Raw genomic sequence first — 25,481 nt, 5'->3', positions numbered from 1 at the left:
TCAGAACAAAAAATGACTTCAAACAGGAGTGCCATAAAAACCGTAATTACAGTCTGAATTTTGAGGGTTTTATTGCAGAGATGAGGAAGGGGGAGCTGACTGGGGCATATTATCCCTCAAACATTAGGATAAGTTTGGATCTTAGGTTTAAAAACAGTAACTTTGTAGGTTTTATTAAAAATGATTTCTCTACACATAAACCCCTCATAACTTTTCTTTCATCTCCTTTCCCCCTCCTCAGAGTGATATAGGAAGTTCAACTTAAAAAATGCCTTAATGTTTTTTAAGGCAACACATGTATGTTAATGTGGCTGCCTGCCTGAATTTTGGAACTGTTCAGTGGCTTGAACACTCTTAACTGTGCTTGCTATTGTTGGGCACCTTGGTGTCTCTCCACTTACTCAGTGTTGCTGATATTAATAATGATTCCTTTCACCAAGTGTTGAATCTGATAGTTTTAATTAAATCTGGCTTTTCTCATGGTTGCTGCTGAAGTCTCATGATAGCTCAAATTCTGCATTTGGAGACTTTTGCATACTGCCAGTGAACCCAGCTAAGGGATTATACATGTGTGTTCAGGGAGAGATGGGAGTCAGTCAGGTCTGATACAAAACCAATTCATATTCAACTGCAAAAAGAAAAAAACATGGATATGCACCTGTAAAACTTCTCTTTGAAGGAGGAGAGGGGAGCTGATACCCTTTAGAGAAAAAGAAAATAGAATAGATGACAGATTATTATTTGCTGATAGTGAAAACTTTCAGGGAGGGTTAATGCCAACCGTTTTCATTTTTCCTCTGACAGGCACAAGCATATTTACTGTTTATGAAGCTGCTTCTCAGGAAGGCTGGGTGTTCCTTATGTACCGAGCAATTGACAGTTTTCCCCGATGGCGTTCATACTTCTATTTCATCACCTTAATTTTCTTTCTTGCCTGGCTTGTAAAGGTACTGAAAAATATTTTCTTTTAAACCTATCTGAAATGTAAATCATATTAGAATTAATTTCTTCTGTTTGCTGAGCTTTGTGTCAGTCATTCTTTCTTGTTGCTTTTTCAGAACGTTTTCATTGCAGTCATCATTGAAACGTTTGCAGAAATTAGAGTGCAGTTCCAGCAGATGTGGGGGTCCAGAAGCAGTACTACTTCGACTGCCACCACCCAGGTGAAGCCCCTGAGATGCTGAAATTCTCTGGAGACTTAATTTGGTTTAGTTTATGAATGAACAATAAGCCAAAAATTCCTGATAATTATTATTTTTTTCTGATTATTTGATTTTGCATGTTACTACATATATTTTAAAGTTGATAAATCAGTTTCCATATAAAATTTAATTCTGCATTATATTATTGAAGAAGGCTTTCTTAAAACAGAATAGAGAAGACTATAATATAGTCTTCCATGTGACTGGGTAGGTTATCACTATGTTTTCATTTTCTTTTAATGAAGTAGGATAATACTTTGTTATGTCATTGGTGGGTTTGGAATTAGGGTTGGTATTGAATGTCACTTTCTGTGCTAAGGAAGAAGGGCTGAAATTGAGAGCTATAGCTGGAAAAGAGGTCAGAAGGTAGCTGAAGTATTTGCAGAAACTGGTGGTAAAACTGAAAAGGGCACATTGGGACCAAGGAGGAATGAGGTGCTGGGGCAGTGACAGGGCCATGCTCATATCTGAGTTGGCCACAGAAAGTGAGACCCTGAGTATGAGATAATGGGGAGGAAGAAGCCATGATAGGAAGGGTGGTACATGTGGGCTGGGTAGTGTGAAAGACCCAGTATGAAAAACAAGCGCTAACAGGTTGATACATACATTCTCCCACAATTGTCCTGAATGTACAAAAGGCCAAGCTTTTCCAGGCTAGTGCAGTTTGCCATCTGTAAGAGGGACCAGTACTGACTGCAAAAAGCCATTAGGAAAATAGATATGAGAAAGATACACATGAGGAAAATTTCTCTAACCTCTCTGTAGCTAGAAATTATTTGTTTTCTTAAGCCAGAGGATTTGAGTGTTTCAAAATATTTATTAAATATTTTCTGATATTCCTTTGGATATTCCTGTAATCCATATGTAAATCTAGTCTTTTTCTGCTTGCTTCTACATTTTTCACCTCAAATGGACTCTGTGGCAATAATTTCTACTCCACATATGTCTTTGTCAAAGCAGACTTGGTGATCTCAATTTAAAAGCTAACCAAAAAAAGGACTTTTCCATGTGACACATACTTAGCCGGAGGAAAGTAATGTCCATTTCATTTATGATGATTTGATGGGACAAATTCCTGAGCTATATAGGCTTAACAAATATACTCTAAACTAGAAGCTGGAACAGATGGATCAATGTAGGAAAACTCAAGAAGCAGCCAACATTAAGGAATTTCAGGGATAAAAGAAATTCCCAAACTAATGTCAAGTTGAATATAAATTGCATTATGCAAAATAAAAACAGTGTGTTGGCTGCTGAAAAGAGAATGGTTGCTTTGTTGCTTGAGTTACTGGCATAATGGGACATAAAGGGAGTCCAGCTTACTGAACTACAAAAACACTTTCTCTTTCTTCTGTATTAAGAAGGGCAGAAAATTTCTTGCAGGATTTCTTGTTCAAAGCACCGGATGAAAGTTAAAACCTTGCTTATTTTGTGCATGAAATAACCTTGAGAAAAAGCAACAATATCTTTCTTCATTTGCCCACTTCTTAAATCATTAAATTGGTCCCAAAACTTAGTCCTACAGAAAACAAAGTTAGTGTCTGAGAGTCAAAGTCAAGGAAGGGTCTCTGGAGAAGGATAAAAGGAGGTTCTTGCAAAGTACTTTAGCACTGCACATTAAAGCGTGGTACAAAGAAGAGTAACTCATTGCTAGTCTGAGTTGACAACTGTTCCTGGTGCATAGATGCTACAAAAAAGACTGAGCAGCATTTCAACCGTATTTGTGTGACACTGTCCTCAGTCTAATGAGCACTTCTCCCAGGATGGCTTTTAAGTTTCAGCCATGTCGCTATTACCATGTTCCTGAGGAGACTTGTTTGGGTGCTGGGTGTCAAGGGAAAGGTGGGAGTGAGGTGGGAACTTTGCCACAAGTCTCAGGTGGCAATTTAAAATGCTAGAGCCATTAATTTTCTTTCAGGGATATTTTCAAGAACAGTGTACATCACTTCCAGACATTGTTTCTCACTGTTCCTTATGTCCAGAAGTCTGCATCTTTTTACAACCTAATTTCTGAGGGGGGGAAAAAAAACATGAGAATGCCTACACCTGCATTTCCAGAGGTTATTGGTAAAATGTGAATACCCTGTGCTCAAGAGGCACTTTTACATTGACATCATTATAGCCCAGTTATTACCCAGCCATTTGCAGGAATTATAAACTCTGTGTAACAATACAGAAGGACTGAACAGCTACTCTTTATCTGCATCAGTGCAACAGAAGTCAAATCTGATCCTCGAAGTAAAATTATTTTACCAGTAAAAAAGATAGAGGTTGTCTGTTACTTCCAAATACACCAAGATAATAATTTTTTAGTCATAACGTATTTGTGTTTCCTCGGGGTAAGCTTACCTTGGTAAGGAATTTATTCTGAATGGGTACCACCACCTAATGATACTGATCAGAAATTAAGTGAATTGGTTTCTTTTACTTTAGGACTAATAGAGACACATTGTGTTTGATTTTTTCTGAGTAAAATTCAGAATTTATTAATGTCAGAAAGAGAACATGTTGCCTTTTTTCTGTAGCAGTAAGAACCATTTACCTCTTATTTTTAACTAGCTATCATCAAAATGTATGCAGGTCCTTAAGGGGAATGTATTAGATTTCACTTGTATTTATTGGCATAGAGAACATTTCTGACAACAGTTTTCCCTTTTCAAGATGTTTCATGAAGATGCTGCTGGAGGTTGGCAGCTTGTGGCTGTTGATGTGAATAAACCCCAGGGCAGAGCTCCTGCATGTCTACAGGTATGACATTGCTTTTTAATAAATCAGTATGTGTAACCAGCACCACAAATGTTGGTATAAGGAGCTGTGGTAAAAAAAAAAAGCTACAGTATCTAATACTACATTTCTTTAAAGCCATTGCTTTCTGCAGTGTAGGCTTGTTCTTGCAAATCACTGATCAACAAAAGAAGATAAAGCACACCCAAAGGGAGGAGATTAGAAAAAAGCATTACTTACAAAGACTGTACTGTGTGCTCATGAGAGACAGATTTAGGGTTTTGTAAATATAAAATAATGTAAGGAAGAATCTTTGATGTTTCAGACTTTCTGCACAAACTGATTCAATTCCTAGTTTATGCACAGCAGAAATGCTTCTTTATTAACGACAAAATACAATAACATACATCAAGAAGCATGACTAATTATAATAAATACAGCAGCACCTAATTTCTCTTGTTCCATCCTGAAAAAAAGGCTCACAGAAGAAGGGGAAGAGCTATGTAGGCAGTAAGCTGTACAGTGTTTAAAACTTACAGATTTAATATTCTCACTTGGGTATAGGTGAGTTTGTAAAACTCTATCCTCATTGTTTAAATAAATCCAGAGTAAGATAAGTAATATTTTTATAAATCCCTTTTTATTACAGTACATTGTATAGCAGCTCAAGTTTTTATTTGCAAGTTAAATAATGTCACTTCTGGAGGAAACAAACTTGCTTCAGAGTAGGAAGCCAAATATACCGTAGCAATTTGATAATATGATGTTTGCTGGTGGTTTTGATTATGTTTTGTTTCATGTGTAAACTAAAATATTCCTACTTGTTGGCAGCATGTACATTGCTGAACACGAAGCTGGTGAGCACCTTTCATCCCCTTCACAAGCTGTTCATTCTTAAATAACTCCGCTTTGTCAAACCGCTGCCATATATTTAATTATAGCATATGCCTTAACTGATAAGTCCTCTTCCCAAATTTAATTCTTGATTTTGACAGCAACAGGGACATCGTATCACTGAATCCTTGAACAGTTTGGGTTGGAAGGAACCTTAAAGATCATCTAGTTCCAACCCCCTGCCATGGGCAGGGACACCTCCCACTAGACAGGGTTGCTCTAAGCCTATTTGTGTTGTTCTGAAGTAACAGTCTCAAGTATGTGGATAAAATGTAGCTGAACTCGCAATGAAAGCTCCTCCAGATCAAAGTTAAGATAGCATCTACATTATCTGGTCTGTTTTTTCCCATGGTGTTGCATTCTTGCCTCTTTTATGAATCATGTGAACACACAGTAAATTGTGTTCCAGGGAACAAAAACCTCGTGCTTCAGTGGGTGCTGCAACTTTTTAAAATTGCAACTCAAATAGCAGTTTTATTCTCATACTTCATCCCTTTGTGCAACATCTGCAGAGTTTCCAGTAATTGATGACCTTGCTGGACGTCAGTTCAAGGAAGGCAAACAAAAGGAGTGCAGTTATGTTAAAATAACATTTTATTAGAATAGTTCCCAAAGTAGGCTTTGTTCTTAGAAATATAAACTAAAATGCATCCCAAAGAAAGCAAAATTTCAAAGTCTGAATGAACACACAGAATCACAGAATCACAGAGTCTTAGGGGTTGGAAGGGACCTCGGAAGATCATCTAGTCCAACCCCCCTGCCAGAGCAGGGTCACCTAGAGTACATCACACAGGAAGGCGTCCAGGCGGGTTTTGAATGTCTCCAATGAAGAAGACTCCACAACCTCTCTGGGCAGCCTGTTCCAGTGCTCTGTCACTCTCACAGTAGAGAACTTTTTTCTGATGTTTATGTGGAACCTCCTATGTTCCAGTTTGCACCCACTGCCCCTTGTCCTATCACTAGACATCACTGAAAAAAGCCTGGCTCCCTCCTCCAGACACTCCCCCTTAACATATTTGTAAACATTGATGAGGTCGCCCCTCAGTCTCCTCTTCTCCAAGCTAAAGAGACCCAGCTCCCTCAGCCTTTCCTCATAAGGGAGATGTTCCTCAATCATCTTTGTGTTTCTGTGCTGGACTCTTTCAAGCAGTTTCCTGCTCTTCTTGAACTGAGGAGCCCAGAACACACACTTTTATTCACAGAATCACAGAATCTCAGCATCACCATGCATTATTGTTTCAGTTCTATCAATCCAAAATAAAAAGAAAATAGACTTGCTAAAAAAATCATGTATTTAAAGCCTTTGCAATATATTAGAGACATTCTTTGTGCATTAAGTCCCCAGTGAGAGAACTTTCTAAGGGATTGAGTGAATTTTGTTGCCTAAGAGGACCATGATGCATAAAACTGAATCCAGGAAAGAGTTAATCAGATTGGAGAATGTATATGCTGCCTTTAGGACACATTCAATTAATAAGCATTCTTCTTTATTTATATTGTTATTCAATATCCTGTGAAGGATGGAGTAGTTAGAAAAAGGTAGTGAAGACTCTCTGTTGCCCTGTATTTTTTTAATGAAATTTTGCAGTCAGTTTGATTTTATTAATTCCTCTCTGGGCTTTATAAATATTGGTACTCCAACTATAAAAGGGAACCTTAGTAAAAGTTCTGTTTAAACAGTTATGTGGCTCTGGGTCAGTGCTTTGGTGAAACCCCATTTATTCGGTATATTGAGTTATTTAGAGTTTACATCCTCAACTGTACATTGGAACAGGAAATATCCTAGAAGCTAAGGGAATGAAGAGAGACTCTGGAGATCCGTGTTCGCTTTATTGGCCAAGAACAAATTTCCTGTAGACCTTGAGAAAACTGCTTACTAGGTATCTTTGCTTTAATTCACATTCCTTATGGTGGAAAAGTATATCTCTCCCTGATTTGGCTGCTGTGGTGTTTAAACCTACTAACTACTTGAGAGGCACTTCAATATGATGGGCTTGTGCTATCTAAGTTGGCAAATAGATACACCAAGGCCTCTAAAATGCAAGTGATGGAAAAATAATAATGCCATTTGTGTGGTGTGTGTAACATAAAACGCTCTCTAATACAGGTTTTGGAAGACACTTCACATAGACTAGCTTTATTTGTTGAGTTTTTGAGCTGTTGCACAACCATGCTTGCTCACACAGACCAGGTCAGGGGTTTCAGCCTGCCCAGGCTTTCTAGTCTAGTTAGAACATTGCAATGGCATATGGAGCAGTGCAGGTCTGTTGTGATTCTTGAGCAGACAATAATTCAGACGAAGAATGCAGGGTCTGTGCAGAACCTTTGTGACTCACTTTGTTTCATGCAAACATGACATTGTTGCACCAAGCTACTCAATTGTAAAATTAACAAGCAGGCTAACCATGTCTTTACGCTTCCGTCACTGCTGATCAGCAAAGAGGGGATTACAAAGAAGTTTCAGAATCCCATCTGTTGAGTAGTATGTGCCTTGGTATTTCTAAGCTGTTGGGCAGATGAATGCCAGTGTGCTTGCCAGCATACCCCCCCCTGTGTCTGCCAAGAGCCCACCTGCCTTCACTCTGGGCACATGACATGGGCAGAACAGAACCAGCATAAGCATACAGATCTGGGGTCTGCAAGGGCTCTTGAATATAGCAGCATAATATTTAAAAGTAAAGAATAAGATGAAACCATGAGAGAGATAGGCAAGACAGATGAGCATTAATCTGGTGTTTTCAAATAACTTTAACTAAGACACCTAACTAAGTTTTTGTTAGATTTTAAAAGTGGCTGGAAGTGGCAACATGAAAAATTAGCATCACTATGGTTTCTGATTTTGACTTGCAAATCTATCCTAATATGGGGCAGAGAGGCTTTTTGTTTTGGCATAATGGTTTTATATTTATTGTGTTTTATTTCTGAGTGTTCCCAAAGGTGCTTCATGGTCTTTTTTTTCTTCTTTTCACTGCTCCCCATGACTGGCATTGATTTTAAATATTGATTTTCTTTTGTCACTGAAAATTAATCTTTGTGTTTTCCATTTCAACTGGAACCATTTGGCATGAATGCATGCTGAGGCTCCCACATTGCCACATTATTTTGCTGTTGTTGATATTACTTTAACACATTGAAGTGCATTAGAACTTCCTGCCTACCGTGATATACTCCTACGAGCACAGTTGGAAGCTCTCAGTTCACAAATAAGGAAAAACTGTGCACCAGGTTCCCGAAAGAATCCTTTAAAAAACTCTTTGAGCATGTATTTATCCCTTTAATCCCATGTTCAGGGCACACTGTGTTTCTTACTGTTCCTTTCCTGTTGATTTTTAGAGGTTGCTGATTGTTTTTATCACTCCTTCCTTCTCTTTGTCTTCCTGTCTACAAAGACTTGTAAAATACACATAGTGATTTAAAGCTGAAGTGGAAAGTTTTAACTCGCAGGTCTTCCACGAACCTGTGGTTGGTATTACTAACACCCTAACACCAAGTCATGACGTCTTCAGTCTTCTCAATACTTAGTTTTGTAATGAACAGAATGGAAATGTGGTTCCTGTGGGGAACAATGAGCCAGGTAGCAATTCCCTGTTCATGCTAATATTTTCAGTCGTATGTCCAGGAGAAATGAAATGCACAGCTGGCAATGGATTTATGTTTAGCAAAAGCTTCAGAAGCCTCTGTGTGATGTGTTGGCATAGATGGAAACAGTCACTTAATCAGAAACCTTATCTGCACTCATAGTCTTGATAGTAAAATCTTCAACAGATTAAAAATACTCTATTATCTTTCAATCATTTGTGTTCTATCTAAGGAAGAAAGAGAAGGTCACAAAGCTATGATCTGAGCAAGCAAGTGACATTATTGTGCTTACAGTCCTCTTGAACATATCATTAATGTCAGAAATTTAATCATATCTTTTTGCCTCAAAAAAAAAGCTGGTCCTTCACACTACATATTATTATCAGAATGTGTAACAGAATTCTGTAAAGTACAAAATTTTAGAGAAACTTGTGGGAGAGACAAAAAGATCAAAAGTAATACTGAAATTCAGAAAACATATAGAGGGTGAAGAAAACATGGCCAGAGAAGCAGGAATTGAGTTTTTTAGCAGTTTCATAATGGATTTATTGAACGAGAGAGAAGTGAGATAAAACAGTACTTAGGGAGTACAACAGCACAAGTGTTTTCTCCTCTTGCCTTTCAAGGGAGGTAATTTTTGGTGAACCAGAAAAGTGTGATAGTGTATTTATGTACTAATTTGCCCTTTAGTGTAGCTTTGGAATCAAGGAAAAGGCATGCCTATGCAGTCCTATTCTCTTCCTACCTACAGAACTTTTATTAAATGAAATACATATATAATACATTTATTCCAATTAATTGAAATCCTGTCTTATATTGAAAGAAAAATCTTCTCTTTCAGTTGTCTGAAACAAATTATTTTCTTTGAATTTGTGTATTATTTGAGTATATTATATGAGTTTATTCAGAAACAGGTTAAATCCTAAACTTCTGAGACTGTCATTAAAATTAATCTATTTCTTTATTCTATGCCCTGTTCTCATTTAGAAAACTTAAAAATTGCATCAGTTAACAGAAACTTGGGTAGTTCAGTGTTGTACTTGGTGCTGAAACAGGGCTGAAAACCACCGTATTAGTTTTACTGAGGAGTCTCTGGAGCAGAATATGCAAAGAATAAATGGAAAAGCAAGCTGTTAGTTTTGGTGAGGTAAAAATGGTGAAAAAAATTAGGTGGAATGGAAGACTGCAGGAAAGCTAAACATGTGGCAGCGAAAGAACATGCCCAGATGAAGTCCAGTTCCATCCAACCTTCCTATTCTCAGTTTTATATGGGGAGACAGGAAATCCTGAACGTTATGAAAATAAATTTTATTTTAAAAATAGGCTTCTGGTAATTTGACTTGCACATAGGGTACGGGAAGAAATGGTGAAGTGTGGTGAACGGAGTAAAGGGATAGAACCTCCCAACATCTGACTAATTTTAAGTCTCTGGTTGGGGATTCACAAAATGAGCTGCCATTAAATGCGTGCTTAGTTTCAGCTTTGTACCATTTCAGATGAGGAAGGTGTTGCCATCCTCTGCTGCCTGCTCACCCCCCTTTTTCAGGGACTTAAACCACAATAACAGTGGCAACTGAAGAGGCAATGATCTTACCTCTGGGACACCTCTCTCTGCTCACTGTAATAATCTATTCATTACATCTGGTAAAGTAATCAGATGTTCACTTCAGTTTATGTTATTAAAAGAGTAATGAATTCACACAAATTATTACAGTCCATTTAACTGTAGGAAGGAGGGGACAGGGCAACTGTGATGTAAATGAGCTGCTGCTGTGAGGTTAAGAACTGCTGTCTTTTTCTCATATGAATTAGAAAGATCATCTCATAAAACTGGAGGATGAAACATATTTTGCCCATAGACATTTCTTGCATGCTTAAATTCACTGTTTTTTTACTAACAGGGACCTGAAAAATAGTAAGTCCCATGGTGTAGATATCACAGGATGCAAAAACCTAGCAGACAAACAATGCATTTGCCATGTCTCCAAAAACTGCCAGTACCAGAAATAAGTGTGCATAGAGATCATCCTTCACTGAGGTTCTGCATATCCATTTATGCCCTCATTCTTTATCTTGGACTCCAGTGATCATTCATTTAGGGACTTTCTGAAATGGATGTTAAATTTAGGCCATTATATTTAGTATCCATTGATGCATTTATCACCTTTCAATTTGTCTAGACTTTTTTTGAACCCATATATTGTTTCAGTCTCCAGAACATCTTGTAGGAACTAGGTAGCATTTTGTTGATTACAATAGAGGAATTTGCTGATTTTCCAGAGATTACTCAGAAATTGGAAAAATGCAGTATAAAGATTATTGGTTGTAATTTCGAGATGAATGCTCCTTTTCAATAACACAAAGAATATGAAGCAATGAAACTTGACAATGATGGGATCACATGTTGTAACATGCAGTCAGTAACAAGAGGAGGGCAGAGGAGTGTCTGAGGATGATAAACACCAAGTATGGGGGATGATTGTTTTGTTTTTATGCTTGTGCATACAAATAGAATTATCAGTGATGAGGAGACTTCAGAAAGGATAATAGACTGAATATTAGGAAAGACTGTTAAAAAAAGCTGAGAGTTACGTGGTGTCAAGGCTGTCATTTGTAAGACAGCTTTTAAATCTCCCATAGTTAACACTTGGCATTAACAAACATTAACTTACAGAATCACAGAATCACTGAATCACAGAATTACAGATTCATCCTGGTTGGAAAAGACCTTGAAGATCATCAAGTTTAACCATAACCTAAATCCACCAACCATAACCTAAATTTGCCTGTTCAATGTTTAAGTCATGTCCCTAAGAACCAGAACTATATTTCTTTTAAACACTTCCAGGGATGGAGACTCCACCACCTCCCTGGGCAGCCTGTTACACTGTCCAACCACTCTTTTTGGTAAAGAAATTCTTTCTAATATCCAGTTTAAACCTCCCCTGGCGCAGCTTCAGGCCATTTCCTCTCATCCTGTCATTTTTCACTTGGGAGAAAATGCCAACGCCCACCTCCCTACAACCTCCTTTCAGGTAGTTGTAGAGAGCAATGAGGTCTCCCCTCAACCTCGTCTTCTTCAGACTAAACAATCCCAGTTCCCTCAGCCTCTACTCATAGGGCTTATTCTCCAGACCTTTCACCAGCTTGGTAGCTCCTCTGGACACACTCCAGCAACTCGACATCCTTCTACTATTGAGGGGCCCAGAACAGAACACTGTACTCAAGGTGTGGCCTCACCAGTGCTGAGTACAGGGGCACAAACACCCCTCTACTCTGTCTGGACACACTATTCCTGATGCAGGCCAGGATGCTCTTGGCCTTCTTGGACGCCTGACCAACTTAATTATTATTAGATGCCTATTGCAATTTTGTCTGTGCTTCTATTTCTCTGCTATTGGATACATGTACCTAAAAGAAAAGTAATTTCAAGGGGTTGCAGAACTGCATGCATATTTGCAGTCTGCAAGGCACACAGGCGATCTCCCTCCCTCCTTTCCTTTCCTCCTACCTTCTCTCTTGCTCCCTTCCATTCCTCTCCTCCCCACCCTGTCTCCCTCCCTCTTACTTGCCACCTTTTCCTTTCTAATCACTATAACAGAGCATATGTGTTAACAATGAGTTAGATACATAGTTCTTCTATGTTCATAGTTTCTTTTCCACTGGTTTTCATTTACTTGCTGAACTGTGTTCTTGTTCATTACAATCAAAGTAAACTACCAGCCACAGTTTGCAGCAGTCTAACCACAGAAGCGAAACAAAAAAAGAAAGAAAACGTGTTGTCTAGTTCTGCTTTTGAACAAATAGTTTTCATGAACATGATTTCCTCAGCTTGAGCATGTAGTTTTCCTGCAGACTAGAAGTATCAGAATCCCATCATAAAGACAAAATGTATAGGTGTTAAACTATGATTAAGCTTATAAACGGGTAGTGGTTTTCCTTGACAGTATTCTTTATTAGAGGAGGGCATGCTGCAGCACAAAACATGGTCAGATCAGACCCTTGGCACCTCCTCGGGAGATTTAGAAAGAACTATTTGGAGTTTTGAGGTGGTAGGTTTTCGAAAATCCTTGTATGTCAGAATAATGGAAGACTTGGCTGACACTAATAGACAGCCAAGATCTCTGAACTTCCACTTATTTTTGGACAAGCTGAAAGTAGAACCTTTTGTGTGACTCCTAATTTTCAAATGAGGCCCCAGAAAAACTTTCTGCTCCACAAGTAATAAGGAACTTTTATAAATCTTGACCCCGTTTTACACAGGCCTGCACAGTTCACCAATAAATAGCATTACATAGTGACAATCACTTCTTCCAACATGGTGGTCAAATTAATAAGCTAAAAGTCTCCCATAATAAAAATATTCAAGTTATAGTATTTTTAAAACAATGCTTCAGCTATGTGGTGTTTTGGTTTTTTTCAGTCCTTTTGCTGGGATCTGAACAGGCAAAGTGGACTGTTTTTCTAGCATTCCTTTCTAGCATTCCTTTCAGCAGTGAACTTCAGTACAGCTTGTACTCATAATGTGCAACTTGTAATTTGGGGGCATATCAGTGTCTGTGCATTATAGAAACTATTCAGTACTGCCACTAAAATTAAAGTTCAGCTGAGTTACCTTTAGAAAATCTTGTTTCTGGGGTTAACTATGTCCAGTGTTTCAAATCCCATCAAACTGAAAGCAGGTATTTAAATTGTCGTGTAGGTTTTTTGTGTTTAGCACAATTACAGCAATCAAATTGTTGGAAGCAGCAGCAGCAGCATGACTTCCTTTAGAGCTGTAACTTGCATGACAAATCTGAGTAAAATTGAAGACTGCAGAGTCTTAGAATAAAACTAGCAGGGATTTTTTCTTCTTTGTGAGTTATGTCCCACAAATATTTTCCATATTTCTCGTATTTCTCAAAGAAAGGTCTCTTTTCACTAGGACTGTAAAGAACATCATGTACTACGGCTCTGTAGTTATTAGATTTTTTTTTTTAGATTTGTGAAACCTTCTTTCAAAAAAAAACCAAAACACAACACTTTGCAATACGCTTTTGTTACTGTTGGGGTCTCTAATTCTTTGGGTAATCAGTGAAGAGAATGATTCCCATCATGAATCTGAAGATAATTCACATGTTGGGGATGCTGAATTGCTTCTCACATTCTCTGTATTTCTTCATTGTCATGTGAAGGCCAGATAAAGTGTGTGGCTTTCTCAGCACCTCAGTGAAGTTCCTAAGGGTAAATGGGATGAGTGTGAGCTAATAGGTACTTAAACAAACAGCTCTTACTAAATTCTGATTTTTTTAAGTGGCTATTTCATCTTCAGATTATAATTTTTACTTTCATTTATTCATTAATATACCCCACAAAATATCTATGAGGAGTCTTTGTCTTTTCTTATCATATTCCTGGTATTGTAAACACTGACTCTAACTCCTTTTATAATCAGTGTGGTCCTGTTTCATCTCATTTCTGTAAGCCTTTAGCAGATGCCAGTGGTAGAACTGTAGTGGCACAGAGCCAGTAGAAAGAGATGGGCATGGTCAGAGGGCAGCTAAAGATCTCAATCTGCCGTTGCTCAACACTCTGCAGACTGCATCAGAGTGCAGCATTTATTTTCTTGGCTTTAGGTTTGCAAATTCTTTTGGAGTGAATCTCTAAAGCCAAAGATTTTACCTCCTTCCAGTAGGCCTAATAATCTATACTATATAATTTTGATGTGCATATTAAGTCCATCTTCAGCAAGTATGCATACTGAATTTTCATATGTATTTTGCATTTATTAAATCCTCCTGATCACAGTAGAAGATACCTAAGAGCTTTGAGTATCATGGTTGTATATGAGTGATTTATTTGACATAAACGCAGTTACACAGATTCACAGAAACCCAGAATGCTAGAGGTTGGAAGGAAACTGTGAAGATCATTTAGTCCAACCCTACTGCAAGAGCAGGGTCACCGAGCAGATTACACAGGAACACATCCAGATGAGTTTTGAATGTCTCTAGAGCTGGAGGCTCCACAACCTCTCTGGGCAGCCTGTTTCAGTGCTCTGTTACCCGCACAGTAAAGAAGTTTTTCCTTATGTTTAGCTTGAAGCTCCTGTGCTCCAGTTTGTGACCATTACCCTTTGTCCTGTCACTGGACACCACTGAAAGGAGTCTGACCTCATCCTCCTGACACTCGCCTTCCAGATATTTATAAAGATTAATGAGATTCCCACTCAGTCTCCTTTAATCTGGACAGACCCAACACTCTCAGCCTTTCCTCATATGGTGGATGCTTCAGTCCCTTAATCATCTTAGTGGCCCTGTGCTGGACTCTCTTCAGTAGCTCCTTGTTCTTCATGAACTGGGGAGCTCAGAACTGCACACAGTATTCCAGCTGAGGCCTCACCAGGACAGAATAGAGGGGGTGGATGATGTCCTTTGACCTGCTGGCCACACTCTTCTTAATGCACCCCAGGATGCCATTGGCTCTCTTGGCTGTGAGGACACATCATTGGCTCATGATCAGCCTGTTGTCCACCAGGACTCCCAGGTCCTTTTCCCCAGACCTCCTTTCCAGCAGGTCACCCCCAACCTTTACTGTACATGAGGTTGTTCCTCCCCAGATGCAGTACTCTACACTTGCCCATGTTGAATTTCATTAGGTTCCTCTGCCCAGCTCTCCAACTTGTCCAGGTCATGCTGGACAGCAGCACAGCCCTCTGGAGGTCAGCCACCCCTCCCAGTTTTGTGTCATCAGCAAACTTTCTGAGGGTACACTCTGTCCCCTCATCCCATTCATTGATTCATTTATTGAACAGGACTGGACCCAGTACCAGCCCCAGGGGAACACCACTAGACACCTTCAGCAGATACTTTATTTGCTAGTTTTGACATAGTTTTAAAAATATTTTAATAGGCCTGGGCCTACAAATGATATTTTGTATTTCAATTGCAGTATTTCAGGATTTTTCATAATTGCTTTCCACAATCAGTCATTTTCATTTCATCTTCACCTCATCCTTTCAATAATATCTTGAGACATCAAATTTTAAGTGCTATACAGTATATTGCCATTAATGCCACCTGGTGTGTATCATCTATATGGTAACATTTTATTAATTGCACAGTACCCAGAGTTTATACAAATCATTTCCTCTTCTCTATCATAAAATGTTCAGAGAAGTTCAGCTGAGTTAAGCAGATGTATACACTAGCAGGCTTGACTACATACTGTTTCTCGAGTTGTGTCAGGGAAGATTTAGTTTAGATATTAGAAGAAACTTAACTGAAAGGGTAATTAAACACTGGAACAGGCTGCCCAGAGAGGTGGGTGAATCACCATCCCTGGAGGTGTTTAAAAGATGTATAGATGCGGTGTTTAGGAGCATGATTTAAGCACTGGACTTGGCAGACTTAGGTTAATGGTTGGTAGAGTTAGGTTATGGTTGGACTTGATGATCTTAAAGGTCTTTTCCAACTAGAATCATTTTGTGATTCTGTGTTTTACTACAGACACTGCTAATACAGCAGAGATGACAGTACATGTGCTGTGCTCCTGTCTTTATTTCTGGCCTCCATTTCTTTCTGTAGGATCCTAGGTAGCTCAGAAGAGGAGCTGGAACACTAATTAGTGAAAGCTGACTGTACTCCCAATTCCCTCCCTCATGCTCTCTTTATCTGCATACAGTTTTGCCATCCAGTCTGTTATTATGTTGGCTCAGAACTATCATCTTGGATATCTACTCAGTGCTCTTCAGTATCTTCTAAGCTATTTCTCTTTTACTGAGAAACCACCTCCCACTGATTATTCATGACTGTTTACAAAAGACTTTTGTAAAAGGCATTACTATTTTTACTCTCAGTAATTCCATTTCACCCCCTGCCCAAAGTAAAATTTCCCAATGCTGTATAGCTTAGAAGCCACCACCACCAGATCCGTTCACAGATCCTTAATTTCTTCTTTCTTTCTTCTCTAGCCAAGGTTCAGCAACCTTTGGTCTATGCTGGCTGTCCCTAGTGAAGGTTTATAAACCTTCACTGTTCATACCTACTCTCCTTCATCCATGTAGTTGCTGCTAGTCAGTCAGAACTCATAAACATGCTTCTTCACTCATAGGCATGCACGCATATATACCTTTATGCATATTAGTCACTGAGCAGGGCAGACACAAAGCAAACAAATAAAAGAGCCCTCTGAGCAAGTTTGTTACAGGTGAGCAATCTCATTCTCCGTCTCTGGAAGGCAATCTGAACCATTGCTTCCGGTGAGGGTCTTGATTTTCTGCTGAATGCACACCTTTTACATGCTTTATGGAGCCAGGATGGCTCAAGTATTGCTCTTTTTGCACAGATTAGATCTTTTCCTGATCAAGCAAACACATTAAAGTTTCCATTTTCCCACACTGCCTTTAAAGTTATTTTGTTCAATACAAGATTGAAATACCAGTAGCACTGAATTTAATGTGAAAATAAAAAAAGAAAAAAGATATTAAAAATGTGCTATGGCAATAGTAAGGCATAACTGTAAAGCACAAGCACCTAGAACTCAGTACTCAGCTACACCTTTGAAAAGCGTAACAGGACATGGCAGGCAACACACTGGAAATTCACGTTTTCACCCTAAAGTTAGGTATCTTTAAAATGAGGAACATTCCAATAATGACTGCCTAGGAAGAGTTTCAGAAAGCTTGGTTAGTATCACATCAAATCCAGTTCTCCGAGGAGGTATTCAGCTACCTTAAACTGAAGCCTTTCTTCTCTCTGTGCCATTCTCTGCCTTACTCACAATGCATATTGCAAGATACTTCATCTGGTTTACACTGTGTCTTGTAGAGGATGGTATTTGTTTTATTAGTGTGCTCCTGGTCAGAAGGATTCCAGGGAGAGAAGGCAGCACTGTTCCTTTATAGAGGATGCCACTGAGCATGCTTCATGTGGAGACAACTGCAAAGATGTGGATGAAATCAAAGAAGGTGTAGCTCTGTTACAGCATTAGGATTTTACAGCTTATGCCAGGAGACTTCGAGCTGGCAGTGAGTAGGCATCCTTCAAGAGGTCATAGGAGTAACTTCGTGGGAGACAGAGCAGACTTAATTGCAGCTGAGAATGCCGTTGAGTTAACTAAAACCAAACCTGGAGCAATGCAAGGATATTTGGGCTGATAAAGAACTGTGTGCTATACAGAAATACCAACTTTAGCTTGCCATTCTTTCAGTTGAGTGTTCTGAGGCAGGTTGTTATTCAGTGATGGACGTGGAAAAAAGGATGATTCACTGCTCTGGAGCTGGGTTTATAGGGCATTGATTTTACAGTTATTATAAATACAGGTTGAAATCTAAATGTCAAACAGTCTTGAAACAAAAATACTATAAACCCATGAGGCCAAAAGGCATGCTCTTGCTGAGAGTTCCTTCTGAAAAACATGAAGATTTAGGGGTGCATAGGAGAAACTAACTGCTTATTTCTCCCAGCTATAAATAGAATGAAAAAAGCGAGTTCCTTAAATTTACTTTAAGAAATAAACTGCTTATATTTACCATTGAACACATTTATAGAATACTGCCTGCTTCCTGGGATTAACAATGTACTGTGCTTCCACTATTCCAAGAATTGTTTTGGCTCTATTTAATTCCATGAGTGAAATTTATGTGTGTACATCCACATGACTGCTTTGAAAATCTTGATCTCTAAGAAAACTGGTCCACATGTGAGTGTGCTGGTTTTCATAAACCAGTAAGGAGCTTATATTGAGACAGTTAAGTGTATGTACAAGACACACAGTGCTGCACACTTACACATTTTTGTGGATTGTGATTATGCAAATGTATTCAACTAAAAACATTAGCAGCTGGCATAAGCATTTAAATGAAAGGACAGTGGTACCAGTGGGTATATTTTAACCAGTGTAGTTACTTTTGCAGATTATTTGGAAAATTGCTGTCAGTAATGCTGGCATTGAAGATCCTTTTTCACATAAAAACCACATTGTAAATAATTGTGCAATTTGTGCTGTACACACCATTTCAGTTCAATATTAACCATGAGTATATAGACAGTTAGGTTAATCCTGCTGGTCATTTAAGAGAAAAATAGGGTAGGCAAAGAGTGAATAATGCAATATAGCTGGGGCTTAGAACAGGGTGCTTGGCAGTGACAGATGCAGTAAATGTAAATGTTTTTCTCTGCATTGGTGGGTTAGCAACATTAACTAGAAAATAATTTCAAAATTACTTAAAAGCCTTAGGGGTGGAAATGCGGGCAATAATAGATATTTATGTATAGGTGTGGTTGTACAGACATAGGCATAGGTGGGATAGGATTTATTTGGCTGTCTTTGGAGTCTGGCAATTAAATGTTCTGATAGGAGTTGATCACCTTGGGCACGTTATAATCAGAAGAAAGAGACAACAGAAGGTGATTTGTATAATTTTAAGACAGTCATTCATGATAGCTCCAAGCTAGGTCATTTAAACGTTCAAGACTCCAGCTGAATTCACAATGCAAATTCTGAGTCACATATTGTGGTCATGCATTTTCAGTAGGCTCTGCTCTTCAAGTAGGGATAAAAACTCATCATGATAATAATGAGAACCATTTGAAGGGCACATGCTAGTTTACAGACAGACCGAATTTCTTCTGCTAAAAATAAAACTCTTGTTAGCCAAAATTGGACATGCAGGTCTAAAGAGTTTCTGTTTTATTGGTATTTAGAATAGCAAATTCAGTATACTGCAGTATGTCAGAGACAACAGTTCACTTTAAAGAATTTGTACAGCATACAAATACACTGGGAGTGTGTATCTCATCATGTCTTACAAATAGTTCTTCAGTTTTGGATGTCTTTCAGCGGCCATAATTAAAGAGATTGTTTTCAGTAAAGACAAATAAATTTCTTAATACTCTATATAATTAAAATAATATAAGCCTAACACAAAATAGTTGTAATTTCTATATTTTCCTGTTTTTCAGGGATGACTGTGTAAATGGAAATATTACCTCTTTATATAAAAACAAATAAATAAATAGATAGATAAATAAATAAATGAATTGATGTGACCACTTTTAAAACTGCTGTGTATTTCTTTGGAAAAATAAAATTGGGTGAATGATTTTCAAATGAGAAAACATCTAAATTTGCAGAACTTGCATCAATATTGTCAGACTTATTACTTTGTTTTATCATTTAATTAGACCTTCCTTCTTCTTTCCTCAAGTCTTATGAGATAGCTTGTAATTCCTTTGAGAATTATCAAATAAGAATTATATATTACAAATATAGGACAACAGCATTTTCCAATGAAAGAATATTCCTTTGTTGTTAAAAAAAATGTTTGATGCTCATATTTTTAAATAAATCCTTTGAAGTTAACTTCAATAGAAACTCTTACCATACAGACCAGAAGAGATTTATTTACTAATTAGCAACCTCATTTTGATTTAGTATATATCAAAATCAATTCACAATTATAGTTTTTTCATTAATTAAACTTTTAAAAACAGCTGTGTTATGTGCCAATGGCAAACTTTTAACCTGCCTGGTTCTTTTATTTAATTTTACTTCTTCTCAATTCCCAGCTTGATTTGATGTTCCATGTTCTTAGGCAAACACTGCACTCACCAGTTGACGAGCAGGAACTAGAAGTGAGGCTCACATAAATCCTTAGCCTAGAATGAGCTTCACAGTCCATGAATGGCAAATGCCCTATCATTGCCACCCACCCTTCTGCCAGTTACTCTTATGTGCTCACCATGGTACTAAACCCTTTATTCTCCTTTGTGTCTGTTCTGCTTTTCTGTCCTTCCCCTGCTGTGAAGATAAGATTTCTTTATTCCCACCCTTTGTTCTTTCAGATGAGTTAAGTATTTCTGAAGTGAAAATTCATAAAGACCATATAGGAACAATTTTTGAAGGGATTGGTTCTAGGGAGAAGTGCTTTGTAGGAGTTCAGGAATTTATGGGAAGGGAAAATTATGTCTTTTCTCTCTTTTACTTAATAAACTTCTGTCTATGTTTTTTCTCAGTTTTGAGAGCATGCCCCAGAACTTATTATTTTCACCCAAAATCACACATTACCTTTTTTTGTCTTAACTACTTGATCAATCCTATTTATTTTGCTGTAATCCTATCCATCTCTAACAGTATTCAGTGAAGCAGCTCTTAATTAGATGATATTAAAGATGTCATTGTTGCAAATCAGCTCTACCTGCAGCTAAACTGTTCTTTTAGTTTGCTGGGTAGAGATAAGCAGAAGCTAAGAGAGCTCTAGCTAGCTGTTGGCAAAATAAGTAAAAAAAAATTGAATGGTACCGGCCTACACCCAATATCCCAGCCTTTGAAAGAAGACTTAGTAGTACCTTCATTTGGTGCATCTGTTGATTTGCCTTCTAGGACCTGCTTGATTTTATGCACTAAGTATGACCATAGTTATGAACACTATGCATGATGCTTCTCACTTTTTATATTGCATTTGCATTTTTAACTCTTCTTAATCCTACTTGGAAAAACAGTCAAAAAATGGAACTGGTGTGGAGGTTCCTGAAAGATTCCATGGGGATTTTCTTTTTTGAGGGGGTGTTGAATTATTTTCAAAGAGGACTGAAATATAATGATTTATATGTAAGGCTTGAGATAATCTCTGTCTTAGGCCTCTTGCGTTAAATTTATTGAAGTTACCTAAGAGAAAGATGGTGGTGCTGAACTATGAACTTGCAGAAAATTACAATAACAAATCACTTTTGTGTGTGGGTGTGAAACTGAAGAGCTACTGTGTTGCTCATTCAATTACCCAGCTAAGCTTGAGTTGATATGCAGCTAAATTTTGAAAGGTGAGCTTCAAAATAACCAGAATGCTGCAGTCTCCTGTGTTTTATGACACCAGCCTCTCCAGGAGATTTACAAAGTAAATCTTAATTTAATGACCTTTTTAGAAAGTGAGGAAATAACTTTTTGTGCTGCTACCTGGGAAAGTGAAGCAATTAAAAAATCTTTGGGCTTAGAATTAACTTATTTTTCATTCTGAAATGCTGCTTTATTTCATCCAAGCCACATTAGCTTGAGTTGTCTTTGCATATTCCTTTGGTTAGACAGACCTACACCACTGTTTCTACCTAAGTAAAGGGAAGAGGGATATCACAGCTTGACTGCAGTAAAACTAGTTTAGCTGGTGAATTTGGAGAACAGATACATTGTAAGAAAAAGGGAAGTACGTAGGCCATCACTACCCCTTGCCCTCCAAATTGATGGCAATCAAAACAGCTGATTAGCTCTGCTATCCCCTTGCTCAGAGCAATACTGCCTGTAAGTTGTCAGCAGTTTCCAGCATTATTTCCATTAGGAGGAAAAAAAACAATTATTCTCTTCTCTGTGTTATATTTTGTTTGAATGAAAGCTGCTTTACTAGAATGCAGCTTTTTTATCCTTTTAATTATTCATCTGATCACTTATTTAATGGAGCATTTAATTTATTTCAAAGTAATCTCTGCTTTTATATGTAAATCACAAGTTTTGGAGTGTGGTAATTCAATTATGCAAAGAAAATGCAAGGAAAGACTGTTCTAATCAAAAGGTGGAAATTCCTTTTTTTATTATTATTTTTTTAATTGTGTTTTTGTAGTGTACCACTATGGGTATGTTCCTTTTATGTCCCACCTCATGCATGACCAGCTGTTTCTGAATGGTCTAAGCCTTTTAGTGTGAAGTGGATTTTTTGCAGCCTCATTCAGGCACACAACAGTGTAACAGTGATAAAGACCAGAACCAAAACTATTTTAAGGGATGTAGCTATTGCCAGCCTCAACTATGTTGTACAGTGTGTTCCCAAGACAAGGACAGTACTTACAGTAACCAAGGAGATTAATGCACTCTGCTAGGCAAGGCATTGCAATCAGAAACCAATAATCAATATAAATGGTTGGTCTGATCCAGGAAAAGTTTTTCATTAATTCTGGCTAGAGTTTTCATAATTGCCTAAAGCACACATTTGGCAATTTTTACTTAGGAAGGGAAGTTACCAAAGAACTGAAGTATCCTACTACTTCTAGTGCTGATCAAGTACTCCTGTGTCTTTTAAACTCCTCAGCCACACAAGAGCTATAAAAAAGCTCAACCTTGTAAAGAATTTCAACACACGTGTGCTATATTAACCATGGTACTAAGGTAAAAAGCTGCACTCTCTAGTTGAGTGTACAACTTTTCCATAAAGGGGGTTTTTTCTTTTTGTATTTGACTGAGAAATACAGTAGCAGTAAAAAGAAAACCTACTAAAGAAAATGTTTCCTTCCTTGAGGAGTTGCTTTCTGAGAACCTAATTTTCCAAGTTTTCATGCCATTTGGAAATACTGACAGCAACAGATCTGAAAGGAGAACTGAATGCTTCCACACATACATTTTTATGGTAGAAAAGAAGATAAAGGGATGTATTTTTTTGCTGTTTCCATGTCAGACAAACTTTGAAGCACTGGATTTCATTTTTGGATTTTTCACCATCTCTTCTTCAAACTGAAGAAAATTGTTCCTCTTCTTTTTATTTTTTTTCTTTTGTTGTTTTTTCCATTAAAACATGCAGCCTTGTTAGTGCATCCTTTTCTCAGTATGGAAAAAGCAAGAAATAGCTGGAGATTCAAAATGGTGCTTCATCCATGTACAAGAGCTTGCTGGCAAACCCAGACTCAATTTCTGCTTGTCTTGAATTGCTCTGTGTGTTGTTCTCTTGTGAGGTTAAAGGAACTAGAAAATATGCCTTAAAATCTTCCTAACAGCAGAATTTATTTCCAGTTCTCCAGCTGAGTAGTGTCAGCTGACTTCTGCCCTTTGTCATTTTTAAACTGTCAGCAGAACACTCACAGAAGCTTCTCATGGTTTGTGAACACTGTTGTGGGGAGAGGTGGATTAAAGCACATGCATACAGCACTGAGCTTGGGTTCCCCCCCCCACCAGAGTCTGTGCAGAATTAGTAGATACCAACTTTGGTAAGAACAGCTTGATCATTTGAGTTGACACAGCAACACCATCATGAGAATACTTGAGAAGGTGGTTTACATTGTGAGAAGGTGAAAAAGGAAAGGGCAGGCAGTGTATTTAACTCTGACACAGCTGTACCTGTCTTGGTACATGGGTAGTGACATAGCCTAGAAATACCATGAATATGGAAGGATTTCATTGTCATCTTGAGTAAATACCAATGAAGAGTGTGATGCAATCCTTATGTTACAGTCTATTGCCTTTTCATCTCAGGAGCTACTCATTCTACAAAGAGCAATGTTTTCCTTCATATTTATAAAGCAGGTAGTAAATCTATACTACTGCAATAACAAAAATAAAAAGAACACATTTCTAATGAGCTGAGAAATAAAAGGCCAAAGAAAAGAAGAGTTAAAATGTCTGATTCACATCTTGTTAATAAATGACATTTCAAAGACATGATTCTTCAACTGAAATGCAAGTGAAATGTAAGTGTGAGTAGCTTATTGAAGCAGCTTCAGGGAGGCATTCCAGGTGAGGTCTTCAAAGATGCATAATTCAAGGAACCAGTGTTAATTGAAAATTATTGGAAGTGAGGCTTCTGGAGTTTTAAAATGTAAAAGTTATGGAAATTTTGAAGACCTGGAAAAAAATTACAGCACTGATAGGTTCCAAATTTTTTCTCTCTTCAGTCATCTTTCCTGCAGGTTGGAGGAAAGCTGAAGCACATGTAATAATCAGTTACTTGTCAAAATTACATTTTATGTATTTCTGGAGGAGTGAGCAAAATATTATTTGCCAGAGCTCATATATGATACAGGTTTTGAACAGCGGCAAACAGATTTAGTACTAGAGGTGGAGGTGACATTATTATGGTGGTTTTTTTTCCTTTTGTGCTTAACATATTTTCATTATAAGAATACACAAACATAGGAAATGTCAACTTCATTAACATGCATAAAATAAAAGATTCTATCTAGAGAGTTCAGAAACTGCAAAAACAGACAATGTTATAAGGCAGATACTGAGGCATCTTGAGTTTTCAGAGAAAAACTTAGAAAATGTAGATTAATATTGTCAGATGCAGCCATTGTAATGCAACTGACAGAGTATAAAATCACAAATCTAGTATAAATTTGCCCAACCCTACAAGTGTGTATTATTATAATTGCACTGGGACAGACAGACTGTATTGAAAAGCTGAAACTGCCTCCCTGCCATCACCAAAGTGAGTAAGAGCCAAGCTGATACTACTGACTTACTTTCTTTGCAGATTCTAAAAGCCATCCCTTTCAGTGTCTTTAAAAACTCACCCTTCATCTTGTTTCCTCAATGAAGTTGCATTACTTGAATTTGTCTAACATGTGGAAGTTCCCGTCAAATACAGTAGATGTCCCACATTGATATATGACTGCATCAGTGAAAGATGTTAAAAAGTCTGCTCCCTTAAAATTCCTGGTTAATGCTTAATAATTTTCAGAAATATTAAGCAGAGCATGAGAATAATTCGCTAAATTCTCCTTACAAGCATATCTGTCAGGCAGTCATGAAGTACGTTGACAGCAAAATGGTTTATAGAAAATTAGTTGTACACAGCTTGTAAAATGCTCTACAATGTTCTGCAAACAAAAGGGAAAATTTCCTGCAATTTCACAATTTTGTACTTGCTCAGATGGCCATTAACCAACAAGATGAAAATCAGATTTATCCTATTCATGTCATGAATTATCTATGATTAGCAGTGTATAGAATGTGATTTTCTAAAGCTCCTTTCATAGTTAAGGTATCTTCAAGCACTTTGGGCGCAGGAAGGCAAAAAGAAAAGACAAACATCATAAGTGTACTAAACCTGTATGGGATCAAAAAAATTGCCCTTTTTTAAGGCCAAGGTTGAATCTTTCCTCAGTGACTCTTAGAAATCATGTTTCATAAAATCCTAAAAGTTTAGTTTTCTTTGCCATTTTCAGTCTTGTTCCAGAACCAGTACCTTATAATAATTTCTGGGGTGTCTGATGTCTGCTGCTTCCAATATCAAACCTATGTGGGCTAGCACCGTGAGTGAGTGCGTCCTGTGTTACTTTCTTAGTGCTATGATTTCTATATGTACAACTTAAACTGGCCTTCTTGTATAAAACCTATGAACCCTCT

General features: G+C 37.7%; 1 protein-coding gene across 2 annotated transcripts in view; it reads left to right on the top strand.

Annotated features, from left to right (window-relative positions):
* The window catches only part of NALCN (sodium leak channel, non-selective), a 227,754-nt gene that overhangs the window by 80,786 nt on the left and 121,487 nt on the right, over positions 1-25,481 (top strand). For both annotated transcript variants that reach the window (XM_051630433.1, XM_051630425.1), the window contains exons 8-10: positions 805-947; positions 1,059-1,163; positions 3,864-3,950. In XM_051630433.1, the coding sequence (XP_051486393.1) occupies positions 805-947; positions 1,059-1,163; positions 3,864-3,950 (335 nt within the window). The remainder of the gene's footprint in view (positions 1-804; positions 948-1,058; positions 1,164-3,863; positions 3,951-25,481) is intronic.

This window comes from Apus apus, chromosome 1 (assembly GCF_020740795.1).
Source record: "Apus apus isolate bApuApu2 chromosome 1, bApuApu2.pri.cur, whole genome shotgun sequence".
Classification (NCBI taxonomy): domain Eukaryota; kingdom Metazoa; phylum Chordata; class Aves; order Apodiformes; family Apodidae; genus Apus; species Apus apus.
This window is presented reverse-complemented; position numbering and strand designations above follow the sequence as displayed.